This window comes from Balaenoptera acutorostrata, chromosome 6, assembly GCF_949987535.1.
Source record: "Balaenoptera acutorostrata chromosome 6, mBalAcu1.1, whole genome shotgun sequence".
NCBI lineage: Eukaryota > Metazoa > Chordata > Mammalia > Artiodactyla > Balaenopteridae > Balaenoptera > Balaenoptera acutorostrata.
The window spans coordinates 67,871,997-67,890,718 of NC_080069.1; the positions used below are offsets into that span (position 1 = coordinate 67,871,997).

At 39.3% G+C, this 18,722-nt stretch overlaps 1 protein-coding gene across 10 annotated transcripts in view; it reads right to left on the bottom strand.

Annotated features, from left to right (window-relative positions):
- Window positions 1–18,722, bottom strand: part of KDM4C (lysine demethylase 4C) — a 409,893-nt gene that overhangs the window by 317,306 nt on the left and 73,865 nt on the right. For 9 of the 10 annotated variants that reach the window (XM_057548130.1, XM_007189029.3, XM_007189030.3 and 6 more), the window contains one exon: window positions 14,027–14,220. In XM_057548130.1, the coding sequence (XP_057404113.1) occupies window positions 14,027–14,220 (194 nt within the window). Of the gene's footprint in view, window positions 1–13,469; window positions 13,697–14,026; window positions 14,221–18,722 lie in introns of those variants that run through there. The other variant, XM_057548134.1, reaches the window with a different exon arrangement.

The following is an 18,722-nucleotide window of genomic DNA, read 5'->3' on the forward strand; positions in this document are numbered from 1 at the left end:
ACACCCTTTACAATGATCACTGCAATCACTGCAGAGTGATCCAACTTTTAGAAAAAAAAGTTTTCTGTCTGCTAACAGGCCAAAGTTCCAATATACACACAGAATAGTTCTTCCAGCTATCCTTCTTACATTTACCCACTTTTAAAATTCACAATTGGAAAAAAAAAAAAGTCACTAGTCTTTGAAATTAAAGTTATAGTACACACCAGGCAAATGATAATGACATTTTAAATATTGATAAAATGCAGATACAAAGAACAAAGTCATCAAACCACTACTCAAAACTTTTCTTTAGTTCTTGTTATAAAAAACTTCACAAATCAAAAAGCAAAGTGCCTAAATTATATTTCACAAAACTCAATATTTCTGAAGTAATTTACAATATACTTTTTAATCAAGGCATATTCCTGTGTCAAAAAGAAGGCTGAACAGCTATAGATTTTATATGTGTGATTATATTACATTTTCACATTACTGATGATGTTAACAAGTTTTACCATTTGTTCATTTATTAAAGTTTAAGCATTACTATTTTATACTATGAAGTCTCATTAGTTAACTGTGGAAAACAGAACACTGCTTACTTCATTTTCAGTTCTTAAAAACAGATGAATGTGAGAAACAGAATGTGTGACTGTAAGGGATGCTTTGGTAGGTGCCCAGACTCTCCTTTTCTGGATGAGGCCCTCAGCACCTTCACCAAAGGGAGGACCCTTGCTCCACATCATGCTCACCCAGGGTCTCATTCCCTCCCCCAGGATCATGCCCCTGGCGAGGGAGGGGATGGTGGCCCGTATGCAATGAATGGTCCAAGCCTGAGTATTAAGGCCTGGCCCTCTTGCCTCCATTTGGGGCAATTCTGAAGGGCCCTGCCAGGTCCAGAGCTACCTCTGAGATCTGCCCAGGGCTCGAAAGCAGTCAACTTTCCCTTCTGCCTAGTCCTGCCTTCCTCCCTCCCCAAGGCTGCTGCTTCCAGCACACAAATCTGAGTCTCAAAGTTGGCTTCCTGAGTGACACGAGCTACAACAAACAATTACAAAGAACATATTTGTAAGGAGGTGTCTCTTAAACACCAGTCCTGAAAACAGAAGCTAGGCGTCTCTAACTATGACCGGAGGACAAGGTGTTTGAACTGAGGCCCTACAGGGACACCATATAAAAAGCCCCTGAGGAAAGGAATTCAGCCAGAGCTTGGCCTCACCCTTATGCCACCTGTGGCCCATTTCCGGACAGAACAATTAGATGGAAAAAAAAAAAAAGTCTAGCAGCCACATCTGTAGACAATCATAAGTAAGGCAACTGCAGCAAGAAAAAAGGTATTATAAATTATTAGTTGATATCACCCATAAACAACATAAAAGAAATCTTTACGTCTTAACACTGACCTCTCCAAAATACTCAACACATAACATATTCAGTAGCAAAGTGACTTTTCAAGTACTAGATGATCAAATGACTGATTTTCTGTTTTCCATGGCACCCCCCAGGGCCCCAGGGTTTCCTGAAGGTACCTCAAGGAAGGAGTTGGTAAGGGAGAGGGTCCCACCAAACACATTTCAGCCAGGTCAGCTCTGCCTTTATTTTCAATTTTGTATAAACTGCCCTTCTGAAGAAATTTTCAAATGTAAAGTTTGAGAACCTCTGTGCCAGGCCAGTGTTCTCCAAAGTGAGGACCCATCACAGAAAATTTTTTTCTGGCTTATGCATGAATATTCTGTGTAAGATTTGAATTCATGTAAGATTTGGATTCCAATAAAATTGTGCTAATTAGGAACAAGTGTTCTGCTACTGCTAGAAAATAAAGGGGAGGGTGGGGGTACTAAAAGCTATATTTCTAAACTGTAAGTTTCACGAAGACCATTCTGTCCTATTCACCATGGTATCGCTAGCACCGAGCCCAGTATCTGACTGGTGGGTGGCTCAATAAATATTTAATGAACAAACAGGAAAGAAACAAACAAAAAAAACCAAAAGTCACCGAACACAGATGCAATGTTTTACAGGATCAAGCATTAATAAAACAGAAACAAACTGCCACTTCCAGAAGAATCAAACATATAGTAACTTCAAAAATTGGTAATAAACAAAAACATGCCTGTAAGAAGCTATTTGTCCCTATCAAAAATTTTCAAATCCAATATTTTCCCAATAAAAAACAAACTTACCTTATACAGAAATCTTCGGAGGGCAGTATCCTTTCCAAGTTATCATTTATTCAAAGGATACTCGTACCATCCATGAATAAGATAAAGTAGCTTAAAGAGTTCCACTACAATTGGCTTACAGAGTTCTACCACAATTATCTCCAACAAAGTATTGAAGCATTTTCAAGGAGATTTCCTGTGATTGATGTTTAATCTTCAAGGGAAAACTACCTACACAGCCACTATACAGTTCGAAACCTCTTTGAAAACTGAGTCTTTCAAAAGCGCATGTTACACAAAGCAACCAAGCTACCCAAAGACAACTCAAGCAACGTGCAAAAAACAAACAAAAAAGGTATACAACCTTAAATTTTAAAAAAAGAAGTATTCACTTATATGTGGATTTTTTTTTTAAAAAAGATACCAATTCACAGAAAAAGAGATCAGACTTATGGCTACCAGAGGCCAAAGGTGGGGAAACGCGGAACTGGAGGAACGTGGTCAAAAGGTACAAACCTCCAGTTATAAGATAAATAAGTACTAGGGATGCAATGAACAACATGATGACTATAGCCAACAATGCTGTATGATACACAGAGAAGTTAGGAGAGGTAATCCTATGAGTTCTTATTACAAGAAGAATTTTTTTTCTTTTTTTCTTCATTTTCTTTTTATTGTATCTATACAAGAAAATGAATATTAGCTGAACCTACTGTGGCCATCATTTCACAATATATGTAAATCAAACCATCATGCTGTATGCTTTAACCTTACACAGTGCTGTATGTCAATTATTTCTCAATAAAATTGGGGGGGCGGGGAGACAGTAAATAGTCACATGTTTCTGCCAACACCTGACATTCCCTAAATGATGTTAATATTTACTCAGGTGGGCTGACAGAGGTAACTTATAAGAGCGAAGATGATGACGGCAACCCATCTAATTCAAGCCCTTCTTGATGTATAATGCCTTGCCAAAGAACATTCACTTTTCAAGGAAGATTGTTAAATGGGCTTTTTTTGGTGTCTGGTCAGAAGATCATTTCAGAGATCACACAATTGGATGCTATGTCCTCTCAGAAATATATGCTATAAAATAACATTCCAGAAGCTTCGTGCACGAATCCTTAAATAAAGAAACCACGTATGGAGCCCCCACGAGTAATCAGTCATTTGGAGGAAGGGAAGAAGGGGTGGACACAACATTTGGCTATATTAAATTTGGAGTGTACTGTCTGTGGATTTCTCTTAGGCAAGCTATCAAATCTGTTATTATCGCTGACAGTCAAAATATAGTAGAGTGTCTAAAACTTTCTAACAGGTTTTTGTAATTTCTAAAAATTTCCTATACATCAGGTCAGTTCTATACAGGGCATCACACAAGATACATGACTATATTATTTTATAGGCTAATTTTGTAATATTTACCCATAAGAAACCAAAAAGAGTATTATAAAAAGATCAATAAAGACTGAAAGAAGCATGCCGCACAGCCCCCTGGGGGCCTAGTGGTTAGGATTCGGCACTTTCACTGCAGAGCCCCGGATTCGATCCCTGGTCGGGGGACCGTCCCGCATGCCGCACAGCATGGCCAAAATACAAAAAGTAAAAAAATTAAAAATAAAATTAAAAAAAAAAGCATGATGCTGTAGATATGTGATATACAAGTTAGCAGATCCCAAAAAACAGAAGCACAATCCTGCTTCAATAATTAAACAGGCCTATGAGCCTACGGTGGTGCCTGGCTTGACAAAGGTGCTGTGGTGCTGCCCTCAAGATGCAGCAAGTCTCCTTGTGGAGACAAGACCAAAACACACAAACCAATGAAAAAAAGAGTTCTGAAAGAACAGGACATAAAAAAGTGGTAAAACTGACTATTAGTACAGGACATAATAAAGTGGAAAAACTATTAGATACTGTGACTATTTAAGTCACGAGAAAAGAGCAATTTTGGTTCAAGTAGTCAGAAAAAAACTTAACAAATTATAGATTCTTTAGTTTCAAGTCCAGTGTAAAGATTTATTTTTGCCAATTGCCTCTACTTTGGGTAAAAGTTACTGATCAATTGCTAGAAATGCTTTTAATAAGTTAAACAAACATACATTTTAATAACTTTAATATCTTAAATATATATATTCACTCCATCTTAAGGAAATAACCCCACAGGACATCTTTTCAAATCTTACAGAAAATAAGTTAAGAGCCAGTTAAAGTAATTGAATCAGCCTTCCTAAAATTTTTAAGCAAATACTTGAACATTTATTTGGGATTTTCTTTGCCTTGTATCTGTAGGAGACATCGAGTTTTATTCCCTTCGTGCAGCATAATTCAGGTAATAGCACTCTCCTTCTTAATGGGGAACCATCTCCTCCAAACACAAACATGTAATTCTAATGGGGGCTGCCATTCTTCGTGCCTCTGCCCTCACTGCCACAGAGGCAGGCCTGTGACCCAAGCCAGGACAATCCCAATACCTTCCTACCCTTGGCCTCAGTGATTTAAACAAGAGATTGGCATAGAATCCAAGCCAGGAGATTCCATGGTCCCTCCCCAAATGGGGCAGCTTTCCTTTCTAGTGATACAGGGAGAAATATATAAGCCAGGGAGAAAAATGAAGGCAACACACAAAGAGAAGTGGGGCCCAGGATCCAACACACCCTGGCAACTTCCAAGGGTTCCAGATTTTTCTGACCATTCATGGCTATGTGAGCCAATTAAATTCTTCCTTTTGGCTAAGCTGATTCATAGTGAGTTTATATTTCAAGGAGCCAAGACAATTTCAACAAAACATTCTCGATCCAGAGACATCCAATGCAGACATTATTTTTTAAATGGATTAAAAAAGGTTCCAGGGCTTCCCTGGTGGCGCAGTGGTTGAGAATCTGCCTGCCAATGCAGGGGACACGGGTTCGAGCCCTGGTCTGGGAGGATCCCACATGCCGCGGAGCGACTAGGCCCGTGAGCCACAACTACTGAGCCTGCGCGTCTGGAGCCTGTGCCCCGCAACAAGAGAAGCCGCGATAGTGAGAGGCCCGCGCACCGCGATGAAGAGTGGCCCCCACTCGCCGCAACTGGAGAAAGCCCTCACACAGAAACGAAGACCCAACACAGCCATAAATAAATAAAAATAAATTTTAAATAAATAAATAAATAAATAAGGTTCCAAATAACATGAGGAAATGCATGAAAATTAAAGTGAAAATTAGTTGACCCGAAATACTGGAAGAGTAAGGATTGTGTTATAGCCTTCGGAAGTTAGGCTGGTCCCCATCCTAGCAGTTCTTATCTGACAGGTTTGATAGACAAAGCACTCTTAGCTCTCAACAGGAACAGACTTGCTTTTTCCAAAACTTCATTTGAGGGGACTGAAAGTAAGCATCTAATTGAAGAATCATCACCCATTCCCTAGAGGAAGACAAAATCCTCAAGGTAAAACTCGTTCTTTCTAAAATGTGGGGTTTTCTTTCTGATTTCAAGTAGATTTCCCAGGGATATCTAAAGAACAAATCTGAAGCAAACGAAGCTGGGCCAGTGGTCTCTCCCACTCTCAACTCCAATGGTTCCCCCATCCAAATAACTGCTATCAATTATAACAAGATTAGAATCTAGCCACATTTCACCCTTCTGAAAATCTCTTTTATGCCATAGTTTTGTCCCAAAGTATAAGAGGCTGGTTTCTCTTTTGGTTCTGCAGAAAATCTCATTAAAAGAAAGTTGATGGCATAAACAAGACAGACAGGCACACTTTCTTCTTGCCTGTTCCTTCACCTTTACTCTTTCCTTTTCTCTTTAAATCTATGAGAAGAGTCAGACAAATAAAAGTTAAAAATCCCAGCTGCAAGACTCACTAAGCACCAGTCTCAGAGTTCTTAGTTTACAAATGTGGCCAAAAAACACCTACCTGAAACATCTGTTGTCTGGATTACCTGAAATGATTTCTTAAAATGATTAGCACAGTTCCCGGCACACATAAAAGGTACACACTAAATGAAATGGAGTCACCAAAGATAAAGAACATACTTCACCATCCTAGTCAAGACCTACACCTTGAAAAGTAAGCTGACAAAGAATGAACACATTTGGGGTCACAGAAGTAGCGTTTATAAATCCATTTGTAAGCCTACCTGCAGAAGGGCAATAAAAAAAAAAAAAAAGCTGCTTTCCTATATGCTCAAGTCAAAGAATAATTTTTATAAAACAAATATTAAGTAATAAATATTTTCTACAAAGTACTATCTAAAAGGCAATATTTAACAGTCTGAAAAGGAGGAAGAGAAATACGGAGGAAAAATATAAGTTAAGCAACATAATTTGTGAACTGCTATATCTGCCACAGTAATTAGCAAGGCTAACAGCACTAATGCTTGTTTTCCATGAACTACATAGTATATAAATTTGCATTAACCTTCTGATTTTTCCCTAAGAGTTACGGATTTGATTCAGCACTCTCTTTTCATTTAAAGGGTTTTCTGGGGTTCTTGTAGGTGGTGATGGTTGTGGCTTTAAGTGAAAGAGTAGCAACAAGGAAATAGGCATCCTGAAGGAATTTACAAGCCCCTGCTATGCTTATCAGGGGTACCAAAAGTACTTAATTAATATAAGTTTAGATTTCCTGTATGAGAACCCACAGTCACCAATCAGTTAGTGAAAAGGCATTACATCTCATCACTTCAGGGAAATGAGTGAGATTTATTTTCAAAATCACAAACACTAGACCTCACTGACTTTCCTTAAAAAACTCGGTGCTGAGCAGGGGTCTTCAGGACTCACTGTCTGGACTGCAGGTATGTGTGTGTGCACCAGTGTGGTTGTGTTTTATCTCCAAATCAGGCTCAGGTCTAACTAAAATATTATCCATCTGATCAGTAAAAATTTTTGCTTCCTGTTATCTCTGTACTCTCTTTCTTCCTACAAATACGGCTAGCAGCTGAGTACAAAATTAATACCCTATTTCTGGGGTATAGTTCCAATTTTTTAAACCTTTTAAAATAATATTATCTCAAAATATATACATAGATATGCCTAGAAGTGATCAAAATAACTTATGCAATTAATTTTATTAATACTTCAATTAAAAAATATTTATAAAAGTCTATTTTTCTTTGTTTTATTTTTATTTTATATTGGAGTATAGTTGATTTACAATGCTGTGCCAGTTTCAGGTGCACAGCAAAGTGATTCAGCCATACATATACATATATCTCTTCTTTTTCAGATTCTTCTCCCATATAGGTTATTACAGAACATTGAGCAGAGTTCCCTATGCTACACAGTAGGTATTTTGCTTATTTAGAGGTCAAATATCTCTAGGAAGAATAATTAAAACCAGAAGCAAACCATTGTTAATTCCTAGAGTATTTTTTCTATACAAACCATCAGAAGGATACAGCTTTTACCATTATTCAGTTAGTCTTAACATTTCCAATTAGAATACATTAATGAGTCTAAACTTACTAAACAGATAAGTCAACAACAGGAGTTAGTACTATATGTTGTTAATTCAATGTATCATTAAATAGTATCAAGCTGTCCAATCCCTAAAGTAACATTCCGCTCCGGGTGTTTAAAGGAAAAAACCTCAATAAGGAATTCCTTCAGTAAGACCATTCATTGAACAAATACTTGAGTACCCATTGTGTGCCAAGCTCATGCCAGATACCATTGCAGGCACTGGAGACACGCTAGTGAGCCAGACAGTGAGGGTCCCCCTTTCTGGGAGCTCACACTGTAATGGAGAAGATGTACAACAAACAAGCTCAGGTCAACTCGATGACATACAATTCATTTGTTCTTTTAAAAAGACAGCCCTGAATTCTAAAATTCAGCAATAATCAAATATTTATTTATAAGTAAAGAGCTCCTTCTCTACCCCAGGAAGAAAGGAAAAGGAAAAACAGCAAGAAGGGGTAGGGGTGAGATGGGAGGGAGCGAATGAATGGGGGGGCGGTGGGGAGAAAAGAAGGGACAGGCTGAGACAGACATCCAATGCGAGAATCCGCTCTCGGGCTTGAACCCTGCTTCTAGCTTATCGCAATTATACACGCTGCCAAATGTTCTTTTGCTTAAATTGGGTTTCTGTCATTTAGAACAAAGAATCCTTATTAATACAGGCTCTATAAGGTCTTATACATAAGACATGCAATATATATTTGTTAAGTAAACGTATGAAATGTTAACATCCATTGAGCACTTACGATATGCCAGGAGCTGTGGTATACGCTTTGTATTTTATTTAATCCACACAACTACCTTACAAGGTGGGCACCAAACCATGTGAGTATTTTAGGAGAGAAAATGGAGGCATGGGGGTTATGTAATAATTGTCCTGGGTGATATACTAAGTAAAAAAGCAATGCCAGAACTCAAAACACAAGACTCTGGTGCAAAAACCTGTGCTCTTAAATATTACACAGCACTAAACAAATCGATCTAAAAAAAAAGCATGGAACTAAGTTTATATTATTATACTGAATAATCTGACACTTTCTTATTGCTACATTTAACAAAATCGCACAGCTTACTGAATAAAACTTAGCCAAGTCCAAAATGCTGCAGCCCATCCTTAATTTTTCTAAAAAACATCCAGGAGAAATTTCTTTCCTGATTTTAGACCTTTCATAGCTTAAGACATGTCCTCTTAAACCTTACCTTTCTCATTCTCTACAGAGTACTAAATCTGAAAGTAACTTATTCATTATGTTTGGACATGATCTCAGAAAGAAAGATTCAAGGCACCATCTAAATTCTATTTCCCCAGCAATTAACCACTACCACATGATGCTTGGGAAAGAAAATTATATTTTGCTTATCCTTGAAACTCCCACTCTATCATATACAGAAATACATCATGCCAAGTTCAGGCTTTAAGTAATTACTATGACCAAAAAATTATTTATTTTTATAATGTTATTAAGACAATAGTAATTATGAATATTTGTATAGTTCTTTACACTTTACAAAAGACTTGTATACACAGTATATCCCTGGATCCTCCTAGAAACCCTATTAAGTAGATAGAGAATAAATCACGCCTCCATTTGGCAGTTAAAGAAATTCATGATGAAAGGAGTACAGTGTGATTTGCTCTAAGTCATTCAGCTGGTAAGTGACAGATTGGGATTTAAAAACAGGTCTTCTGGCTCCAAAGTCAGTATTAATTCCCAGAAAATAAATATGTTACCACCGACTGCCAAAGCAGTTTTCTATCTGCCTACTTCAAGCTTTCTTTTTTCCTTAAACCTTCATGCCAGAAATGTTTAAATAAATCATTAGCTCCTCTAAAGTCTCTTCAGTACGAACCCGTGTTCATGAACACTTAACTCAGCAAAATCTGCTACATGTTGTGCACGGAAAAGCATGTTTCACGGCTTCTACCTGGAGCCAGGCCTATCAGCAGCTACTCAGAAATCTCTGGAAACTTGGTGGTCTTAACAGTTACATTTGAGACAAGAGTCTTTATAGAACATTTTATATATTACCTTGTCTGCCCTTGAACAGACTGATCCAAAACAATTTAAAACTCTCTTAATTCAAAATGAGAATTACTTACAGAGCATCAATCCTATAGCCAGGCCCTGTGTTAAGTGCTGATGATTCAAAGGCAAACACAGCCCTGAACTTCAAAGCAGGCACAGGAAAGGGCCAGCAGGGGTGGTCACAACCCCTTGAAAGGTGCAAAGGCAGATGTCTAAGGTGGGGCAACGCATGGTCCAGGAAGCCTTCAGGCAAAAATCTATGGAGGGCTTCCCTGGTGGCGCAGTGGTTGAGAATCTGCCTGCCAATGCAGGGGACGCGGGTCTGGTCTGGGAAGATCCCACATGCCGCGGAGCAACTAGGCCCGTGAGCCACAATTACTGAGCCTGCGCGTCTGGAGCCTGTGCTTCGCAACAAGAGAGGCCACGATAATGAGAGGCCCGCGCACCGCGATGAAGAGTGGCCCCCACTTGCCACAACTAGAGAAAGCCCTCGCACAGAAACAAAGACCCAACACAGCCATAAATAATAAATAAATAAAAAAATAAAATAATCTATGGAATACTCGGGCAGAGGACAGTAGTGCAGTCATGGAAGTAAGGAGAGAATCACAGGCAGTCTCTGCAATAATTGCACCCAGAACTTGGTGCCTGAGAGAACTGAAGAAGAGAAGGAAGTTGAAATTAAATGCCAGACTATAAGACCAGAGAGGAGGAAGACACACTGCCAGGGCCAGAGATGTTAAGCATGAGAGAGGGCACCCCTGGAGAAGAGTAAAGGTAACTCAACAAGGAGAGGACACCAGGGACTTCCCTGGCAGTCCAGGGGTTAGGACTCCACGCTTCCATGGCAGGGAGCACGGGTTCGGGGAACTAAGATTCTGCAAGCCTTGCGGAGAGGCAAACAAACAAACAAATGAACAAGGAGAGGACACCGGAAAAGGAAACCAGTGCAGGCATGCGCGCACACACACGCAGAACCTTACGTCACCTTGTCATCCTCTCACTTTGTAGATTAGGTAAAAATATTCCAATAGTTGTGATCACACATTACAGAGCTAGAGCACTGGAGAGCATCCTGATTAGTCTTGCCCTTTTGTGAGTGAGGAAACTGGTCACAGAAGTACAGTTCTTTGCCCCAAGCCGCACACGTCAGTGGCAGAGTAAGGACTGGAGCCCTGATCGCTGCTCCCTTGAGTCTGAGTCTGCCACACACATTTCAGTGTTTACATGAATTTGTATTGCTTCTACCACCTTTCAAAGCTGACTTCAAATATGTTATGATGACTACTGAAGTGAATTTTAATGATAATAAAGTTTACCTCAAAATTATTTATGCTGTGCTAATATAATCGTTCATAAATCTACTGGGAAACATCCTTAGAGTCATTTATATCACTCTTGTCCTACACTAGTTATCCTAGTAAATGGAATGTAGATTAACTGTCATAATTCACTGCTATGTTTTATTTTTTTATCATTATAAATAATGGCCAAGGTTAAAGATAATAGTGATATTATAAATCTACTCTTTTTTTTTTTTTTTTTTAAAGGATTTTCTTATTTATTTATTTATTTTATTTTTGGCTGTGTTGGGTCTTCGGTTCGTGCGAGGGCTTTCTCCAGTTGCGGCAAGCGGGGGCCACTCTTCATCGCGGTGCGGGGACCGCTCTTCATCGCGGTGCGCGGGCCTTTCTCTATCGCGGCCCCTCCCGTTGCGGGGCACAGGCTCCAGACGCGCAGGCTCAGCAATTGTGGCTCACGGGCCCAGCTGCTCCGTGGCATGTGGGATCTTCCCAGACCAGGGCTCGAACCCGTGTCCCCTGCATTAGCAGGCAGATTCTCAACCACTGCGCCACCAGGGAAGCCCTATAAATCTACTCTTAATGCATATAATGGAGTCTATATGCTTAAAAACTAATAGAGTAACTAAATACAGAAAATATAAATACATTCCAGAGAGAAAGAAATACTTTGGAATCCAGCGTACTCATTCTCACTCATAAACAGTGGTGCTCTCTCCCAAAGACACAAGACTCTATAATCAGTCTTATCCCAGACAGAATATTCTCCTCTAAGCAATCTTTAGGACATGACAATCCTTGTCCCGGGGTGGGGGGGAATCACCTTTCTTAATAAGAAAGGAGAGACTTCGTTTCAACTCCTCCAATATTAAAAACTCAAATTAATGTCCTAGGCATTGTCATGAATTTCTCCAAACCTACAGGAAAGTTTTGCCACTAACTTTTCAGATTTTTTTTTTGGCTGCACCACACGTCTTGCAGGATCTTAGTTCCCCGACCGGGGATCCAACCCGTGCCCCCTACAGTGGAAGCACGGAGTCCTAACCACTGGACTGCTGAGGAATTCCCTAACTTTTCAGATTTCTTAAGGGAAGTATAGTATATAGTTGCCTATAGACTAGATTTCAGCAAGATGTTGAATCTACCAATTTCACATAATTTTATCCACAACAAAAGAGAGGATCGGAACGATCATGGGGATAACTATGCAGCTAAAAAACTGCCCAGGAGCCTACACATTGTTTACAATATTTCTCTGAGTCTCTCAAAGCCAAGTCCCAAAAGTACTAAAGGATGACACTCCAACAGACTCTACAGTGGGTGCTGAAGAAATATGACAGACTCACGGGTTCTAAAGTTTGTGCTCACAGCTGGTCCTCGACAAACACCTTGTAAGGAATTATTTCTTTGCCCCATTCTGTCACCAAAGACTCTCTAGGTCCTAGACCACCTATTAAAAATGTTTACATTTTACTTATTCCATTAAGAGAGCAGAATGCTTAGAATTTATCAGACAAAATGTGTAAGTAAAACACTGTTAAAAATAAGTTACACAGCTTCTCACTTTTTTCAGATCCTAAAACTCCATAGCAAGCCAGAAAATACCTGGATTTCTCTTCTATGTCCTAAGAGCTTTGCCCTTGCTCCTAAAGCTTTCCTGCTGATTAAATGTCATTTTTGATCATTATGAACTTTTGCTGTATTTGAATTTGCTGGAGAAAGCTTACAACTTCACACTTCGCCAAATGATAAAACCTCAAGGGCAACTAATGGCAAGATGGGGATAGAAATTATACACTGTACTCAACACCTAATCAGCAGGAGAACTTGAAAAGAGGCCATTATCTTTAAACTGGAGGCAAGAAAGCTACTGGGCTAACACAAGCACCTGAAGAGCATCCTATCTTGTTCCAACAGAATACCAGCAGAAACATCATATTTCCTGGCTTGTCAAGTAGATACTTCATATGCTTCTGTCTCTGAATTATTCTGCATGTATGTGTACTTTACAAAATACAACTGATATTGAAACTCTCCTAAGACTAAAACCCACAAAAACAAGTTTAAACGTGAAACTGGCTGACCACAAAGGACTCCAGGGTGATTGGCAGACTAATAATTACAAATGTGTAATTATTTGATGCATTACATATGATGCATTCTACAGAGCAATAAATCTTAAAATCGTTGCTCAGAAAGATGAGGAAAGAGGCTCACAAACACAGGAAATCCCAAGTTAAGAACACATATTCACATTAACTTATTCTTTTCCCCACATCCATCATCCAAAGAGCGATAATAGGCCTCCTGATTCATCCCTCCTCTCCCTCTAGCCACCACATACTAAATGGAACTTGTCATTTATTCAGAGGGGACTAGACCAGAAAATCATTAGGGTTACTTGATACTCTACATCCAGGAAGTCGATTTTCACTCCTAACTGCTGCCCGCATACCTTCCAGCAAATCTCAGAGAAGTAAAGATGCCAAACAAATTCTTTTTTTTTTTTTTAAGTTATTTATTTTATTTATTATTTATCTTTGGCTGCATTGGGTCTTCATTGCTGCACGTGGGCTTTCTCTAGTTGCGGTGAGCAGGGGCTACTCTTCATTGTGGTGCGTGGGCTTCAGTAGTTGTGGCTCGCAGGCTCCAGAGCGCAGGCTCAGTAGTTGTGGCTCGTGGGGTCTAGAGCGCAGGCTCAGTAGTTGTGGTGCACGGGCTTCGCTGCTCCGCGGCATGTGGGATCTTCCCGGACCAGGGCTCGAACCCGTGTCCCCTGCATTGGCAGGTGGATTCTTAACCACTGCGCCACCAGGGAAGTCCCAAACAAATTCTTCGAGACTAAATACCTATCAATCCATGGCCCACAAAAGTGGTCTACAGGCAATTTTAGATATACAAGTCACCATTAGGTTTATGGTTTTGAGCAAAACCCTAGGCAGAGTGGAAGACTCTGTAATAATTAATTGTTACAGTCAAAAAAACTTTCTTACAGCTCATATAAATCTGAATCCACCAGATAAAGGGAAAAAATTCATCTTCAATGGGTTCATATTGCCCAAATTTCAAAACTCCAAAGCAAATGAATATTAAACATGTAACTTACCAAGACTTGGGCTCTCCAAAGTGGAGATAATTAATGCTGTAGAGGTCCATATCCTCGGTGTGCCACGCAAATGTGGTTTTCCACATGCCAAAATAGAGATAAGGGGTATTTACACCCTCAATAGAAATACCGCACTCTTCCTCAACCACATCCAAGACCGTGTTTAGGTGAGCTATGTTCCATTCATCCACACCCTGGAATCAGGGGAGAGAGAGGAAAAAAAAAAAGCAAACATTAATAAACTCATAAAGATAACATTTACTGCTCAAACCATCATCTGCCAAAATTATTACACTGTGTATTTTAATTCACTTAGAAATAAAAAATAAAGCAACAATTATCCAAGGCATGCACGTGCGTGTGCGCACACACACACACATATATTTATACAGATCCATGATTAATTATCTAAGATTACTACCAACGTAATGTGGCTCTATATAAACATTAGTATAAAATTGTACCAAATGACAGAGAATTAAGGCCCCACTCCCCATTTGCTGTTAGTAAGAAAAATCATTGATTCAAAGCATATGATCTGGAGCATGCTTTCCATCATTGGCACACCATTTAATTTGGGGGGTTTCCTGTTTTTTAGCTTGCTTGTTTATTTGTACATTACTTAAGAAGTCATATTAAACATCAGACATCATCTCAAGATACCACTAACAAAATATATCTTCTGTCATCCCTCTCTCACCCTCACCCATTTCAATTTTGGCATGTGATACATCATTTCCTGAAAATTCAGCTCTAATTATTGGGAAAATTCTTAGCACTATTTTAAGCCACAGATCATTATGCTTTTACTGCTTCTTCAACTAAATATTAGCCTCTTATGTTGATGGGAAATTTTAAACAAAGAATAACTGCTAAAAATACTTATCCAAACTCTGGTAAAATTGCTGGAATAATGTAGTTTTATAACAGTAACCCAACATGGCTGGTGATAGAAAGAGACAGAAAAGTTTGAGTCACTGATATAAAAGTTAAAGTGACAGGAAAAGATTCCAGTTTTATTAAAACTTACCAATCTCTTATTAATTCACTGTAATTCACAACTGCTTACCATTTTTACCAACTATGTATTTTTCCCATATACTTTTCTAATAATCAAATTCTAAATATCAGAGATTAGGTCTATTTTTATGCAATCATGAGGAAATGGCAATGTCTTTAAAACTAGTTCAACCTCTTCATGGTGCTATTAAAGAGGGACATTAAATTTATTTATGTATACCCAAAAGGCCTTCCCCAATAACTATGCCAACGGCCTCACAGACTACCATGTCTAATAGTCCCCTTATGCACTAAAAACTTTCAGGGCTGTTCTGTTTTCATTCTGGTCTTTAGATGACAATATAATCAGTGTCCTGATCTTACCTCCTTGAGATTTTGGGTCAGGAAAATTGTTGATGGGGCAGTTAATGAAGTTCTGCCTCAGGTAATATAATTGAAAGTGCCAGGGGAAATAATTTAATTCCCAAATTCCCCAAGGTAGCCACTCTATCTACAACTTAAACCCCACAGTAGGAAGTTTGCTATTTGGAAATTGTTCAAAGTAAGTATCCTTTTAGAGAAGATCCTAGGTTCCAACTTACAAGACCTCATAAAAGTTCAATCAAATCATGTAAAATATTTTATCTCACTCTATTTATAGTGATGCAATCTCTTAACTCTAGTCCAATCAGACTTCAGTCCAATCACTCTAATAATAGAGTCCTATTTAAAAGTCATTACTGAGGTAATGAATATGAAGTAATAAATGAGCACCATATTATAGGAATCATTTTTAAAGTGAATGAGCTTGCAAATTTAGGAACAAACCATCCCTCTGAAATTCCTACATTTGGAGAAGTCTTATCTTTGTTTCTGACTGATATTATCTTTCAGAAATAACTGAGGCCGAATCCCTTGACATGCCTAGACCTGTGGGTCTAAAGGGATGATGGAAGAGAAGAATGAGTGATGGCAAAAAGACCCAGATTATGGCTCCGGCTCTGCCACTGCCCAGGGCAAAAATCACCGAGATTTTCTGAGCTCCTAGTCTTTCTTCGTGAAAGCCTGAGGGCTACGGTACCCTCCCAGAGCTGTTCAGAGTACTGAATAGGCTGAAGGACATAAAACCTTTGGAAAAATAAAATTTACTATGTCTTAGAACTGATTAAATAAATGTCTCCACTATTCTCTAGTAAATCTTACTGGAAAGCCTCCACCAAAACAAAAGCCAAAGTCATGATAAGTGATAATAAAGTCCTATGAAACTTACTATTGAAATTCTCCCCATTAATGGGCAAATAATATGTCTGTAGCAGTTTCTTTTGGGCAAGGCCAAGGTTGCCATGATGTTAAAACTTAATTTCTTTTGCTAAAATAAAAAGTCATATAATTTCAATAAAAGAGGTTATTAAAATATTAAGGATACCTGGTATAACAGAGGCTGAGAATAAATCTTACTATTTCCAAATTCCTTCCCCAATTTCTGCTCTCTACTATCTATTGAACTGGCTAGCTACCTCCAAGGACAGGCTCTACTCAAACTCTGAAGAGCACCAGGTCTCCTTCAGAGATTCAGACAAGGAGTACACCTCATTTGTCATTTAGGAGAAGTGTGACACCACAGTCTACCTCACTACTCTACACATACATATACACTACATCTATTCAAAACAATCCTGTAACACAGGTAACATTATACCCAAATGAACAGATGGAAAAAAACCAGTGCTCCTAGAATAGTGGGAGGCAAAGATAAACCTAAATCTACCTGACTCTAGGCTTTCACTTATAAACTCTACGCTTCCAGTTCTGACCATGTTAAATAGAGCATATCATCCTTTTCTCTCAGCATCAATTATCAACAAAGATCCAAGGAGCTAAAATTTAGGACAGGCAAACATATAAAGCTGCTACATTGTTCCCACCCAGGCATACAGCCGCCCTACACAAACAATGGCAAAGCCTATAAGAAAAGCTGCTTCACTTGGGAGTCAGTGATAGAATTTAGTGTGAAAGTAGCCTCCAGAAAGACCCCAGTTACAAACAAGCCCCACAACGACAGGTTGAAATTTGCCAAACCGTTCAAAGCTTAAAGCCGTCAAGTCTCTGCAGAAAGTCTGCACACCAGCCCAAGTTCATAAACAAATGCCTCTTCCCAGATCCCATCCCTTCATATAAAGCTCTTCTACACAATGTCCAGCAGGTGCTTGAGCAATATCTGTAACTCACCTGACCTCCGCTGGGCAGATGTTTCCTTCCTGGTCCCACCCCTCCCTTCACCCCAATAACCCAGTGCATTCTAAGCCTGCCCTGCCCTGTTGGTCTATTTACCCTGTATCTGCCTGATTTTCTGAAATAATTCACCATTGGACTGTAATTTGTACACATATGTGTAAATGAGAAGTTTATCAAGGATCTTTCCTTTCAATCTCTGTATCATCAGCCTATCAAGAATCAGATGGCAATTTGAAAGAACTCCTAAATTTTCATTACCATAGGCACTCAGGAGCTGCTTGAGGACCAGGCTTTGGACTTCGGACTTCACAGAGGAAGTAAGTACCCCCAAACTGGCATCAGCATGAACGATGCATCTATAAACCTATGCAGAGAGACCGTGCCCGGTTTGAGTTCACGCCCTTGAGCTCTGGGCCTGGGTCCCTGAACACAGGCCACATCCAGGCCAGGAGCACTCTTCTCCGGACTATGGGCATCTGGGATTCCCTCTTTAGTGACCGTGCTCAGTCACTGGGCGACTGAAGGAGGACAGGGCAGCCACATGCCACATTGGAAAACTTGCCAATAAGGACTCATTCCCACCTAATACAGAGAAATAGTGCAAAAATCATAGCAAACCAATTCTTCCCAAAATAACCTTCTGATGAACATTACTTCTACAAGAGGCTGTGGTCAAAACACTTTGGCATCCTTTTCTCCTCCTCTTACAAAGTCACGGTGCCAACAGGCACTCCGAAGGTTCTGAGAGGCCATGCTATAAGGAAGCCTGTTTAACTTTGCTTAACTCCACTTTTCCCAGATGTGATTTGACCACGGGACCTTGTTTACATAAGACATTACTATCTTTCCTCAACAATGTCAATATCCAACGCACATGTTTCTCTTCCCCTGCCCACCCGCCCTGCCCCGACTCCTGCCATCATCCTCAGCACCTTCAACGTTGTCCCCACGGGGCTCTTTCCAAACCATGCTCTGAGCCTCCATCTCTCTAAAGTTTCACTGCCACACGCCCAGCTCTAAGCTGGACTCAAAGTGACCAGCAATAATTTCTGAAATCTATAAATTTATGGGGAAAAACATCATTTCATTAGAAAATCCAATTATTAAAAAAAGAAGATCCACCTCCTAGGTACTGTAAAACTCTGAGAAAATACTAAAAGATATTATTAAAGATTCTAACTAAAGTTTTCAGGTACTTTTATTTAGTATTTTTTAAAAGATTATGCTTTCCTCATTTGGCTCTAACCATCACTTTCTATGAACCTTAATGCAGTCCAGCCAACACCTACTCGAGTACTGTGATCCAAACAAAAGACCATCCACCCAATTTCCACTTACTTTAAAGCTAGGCTAATGTAAATTACTGCCACCAATTCATATGCCTGTAACAAGCCCTTGAAGTTTCAAAGGTAATGCAAATGAAGAAAGAAAAATAAAACTTGGTTAGTTTTAAAGACTTCAA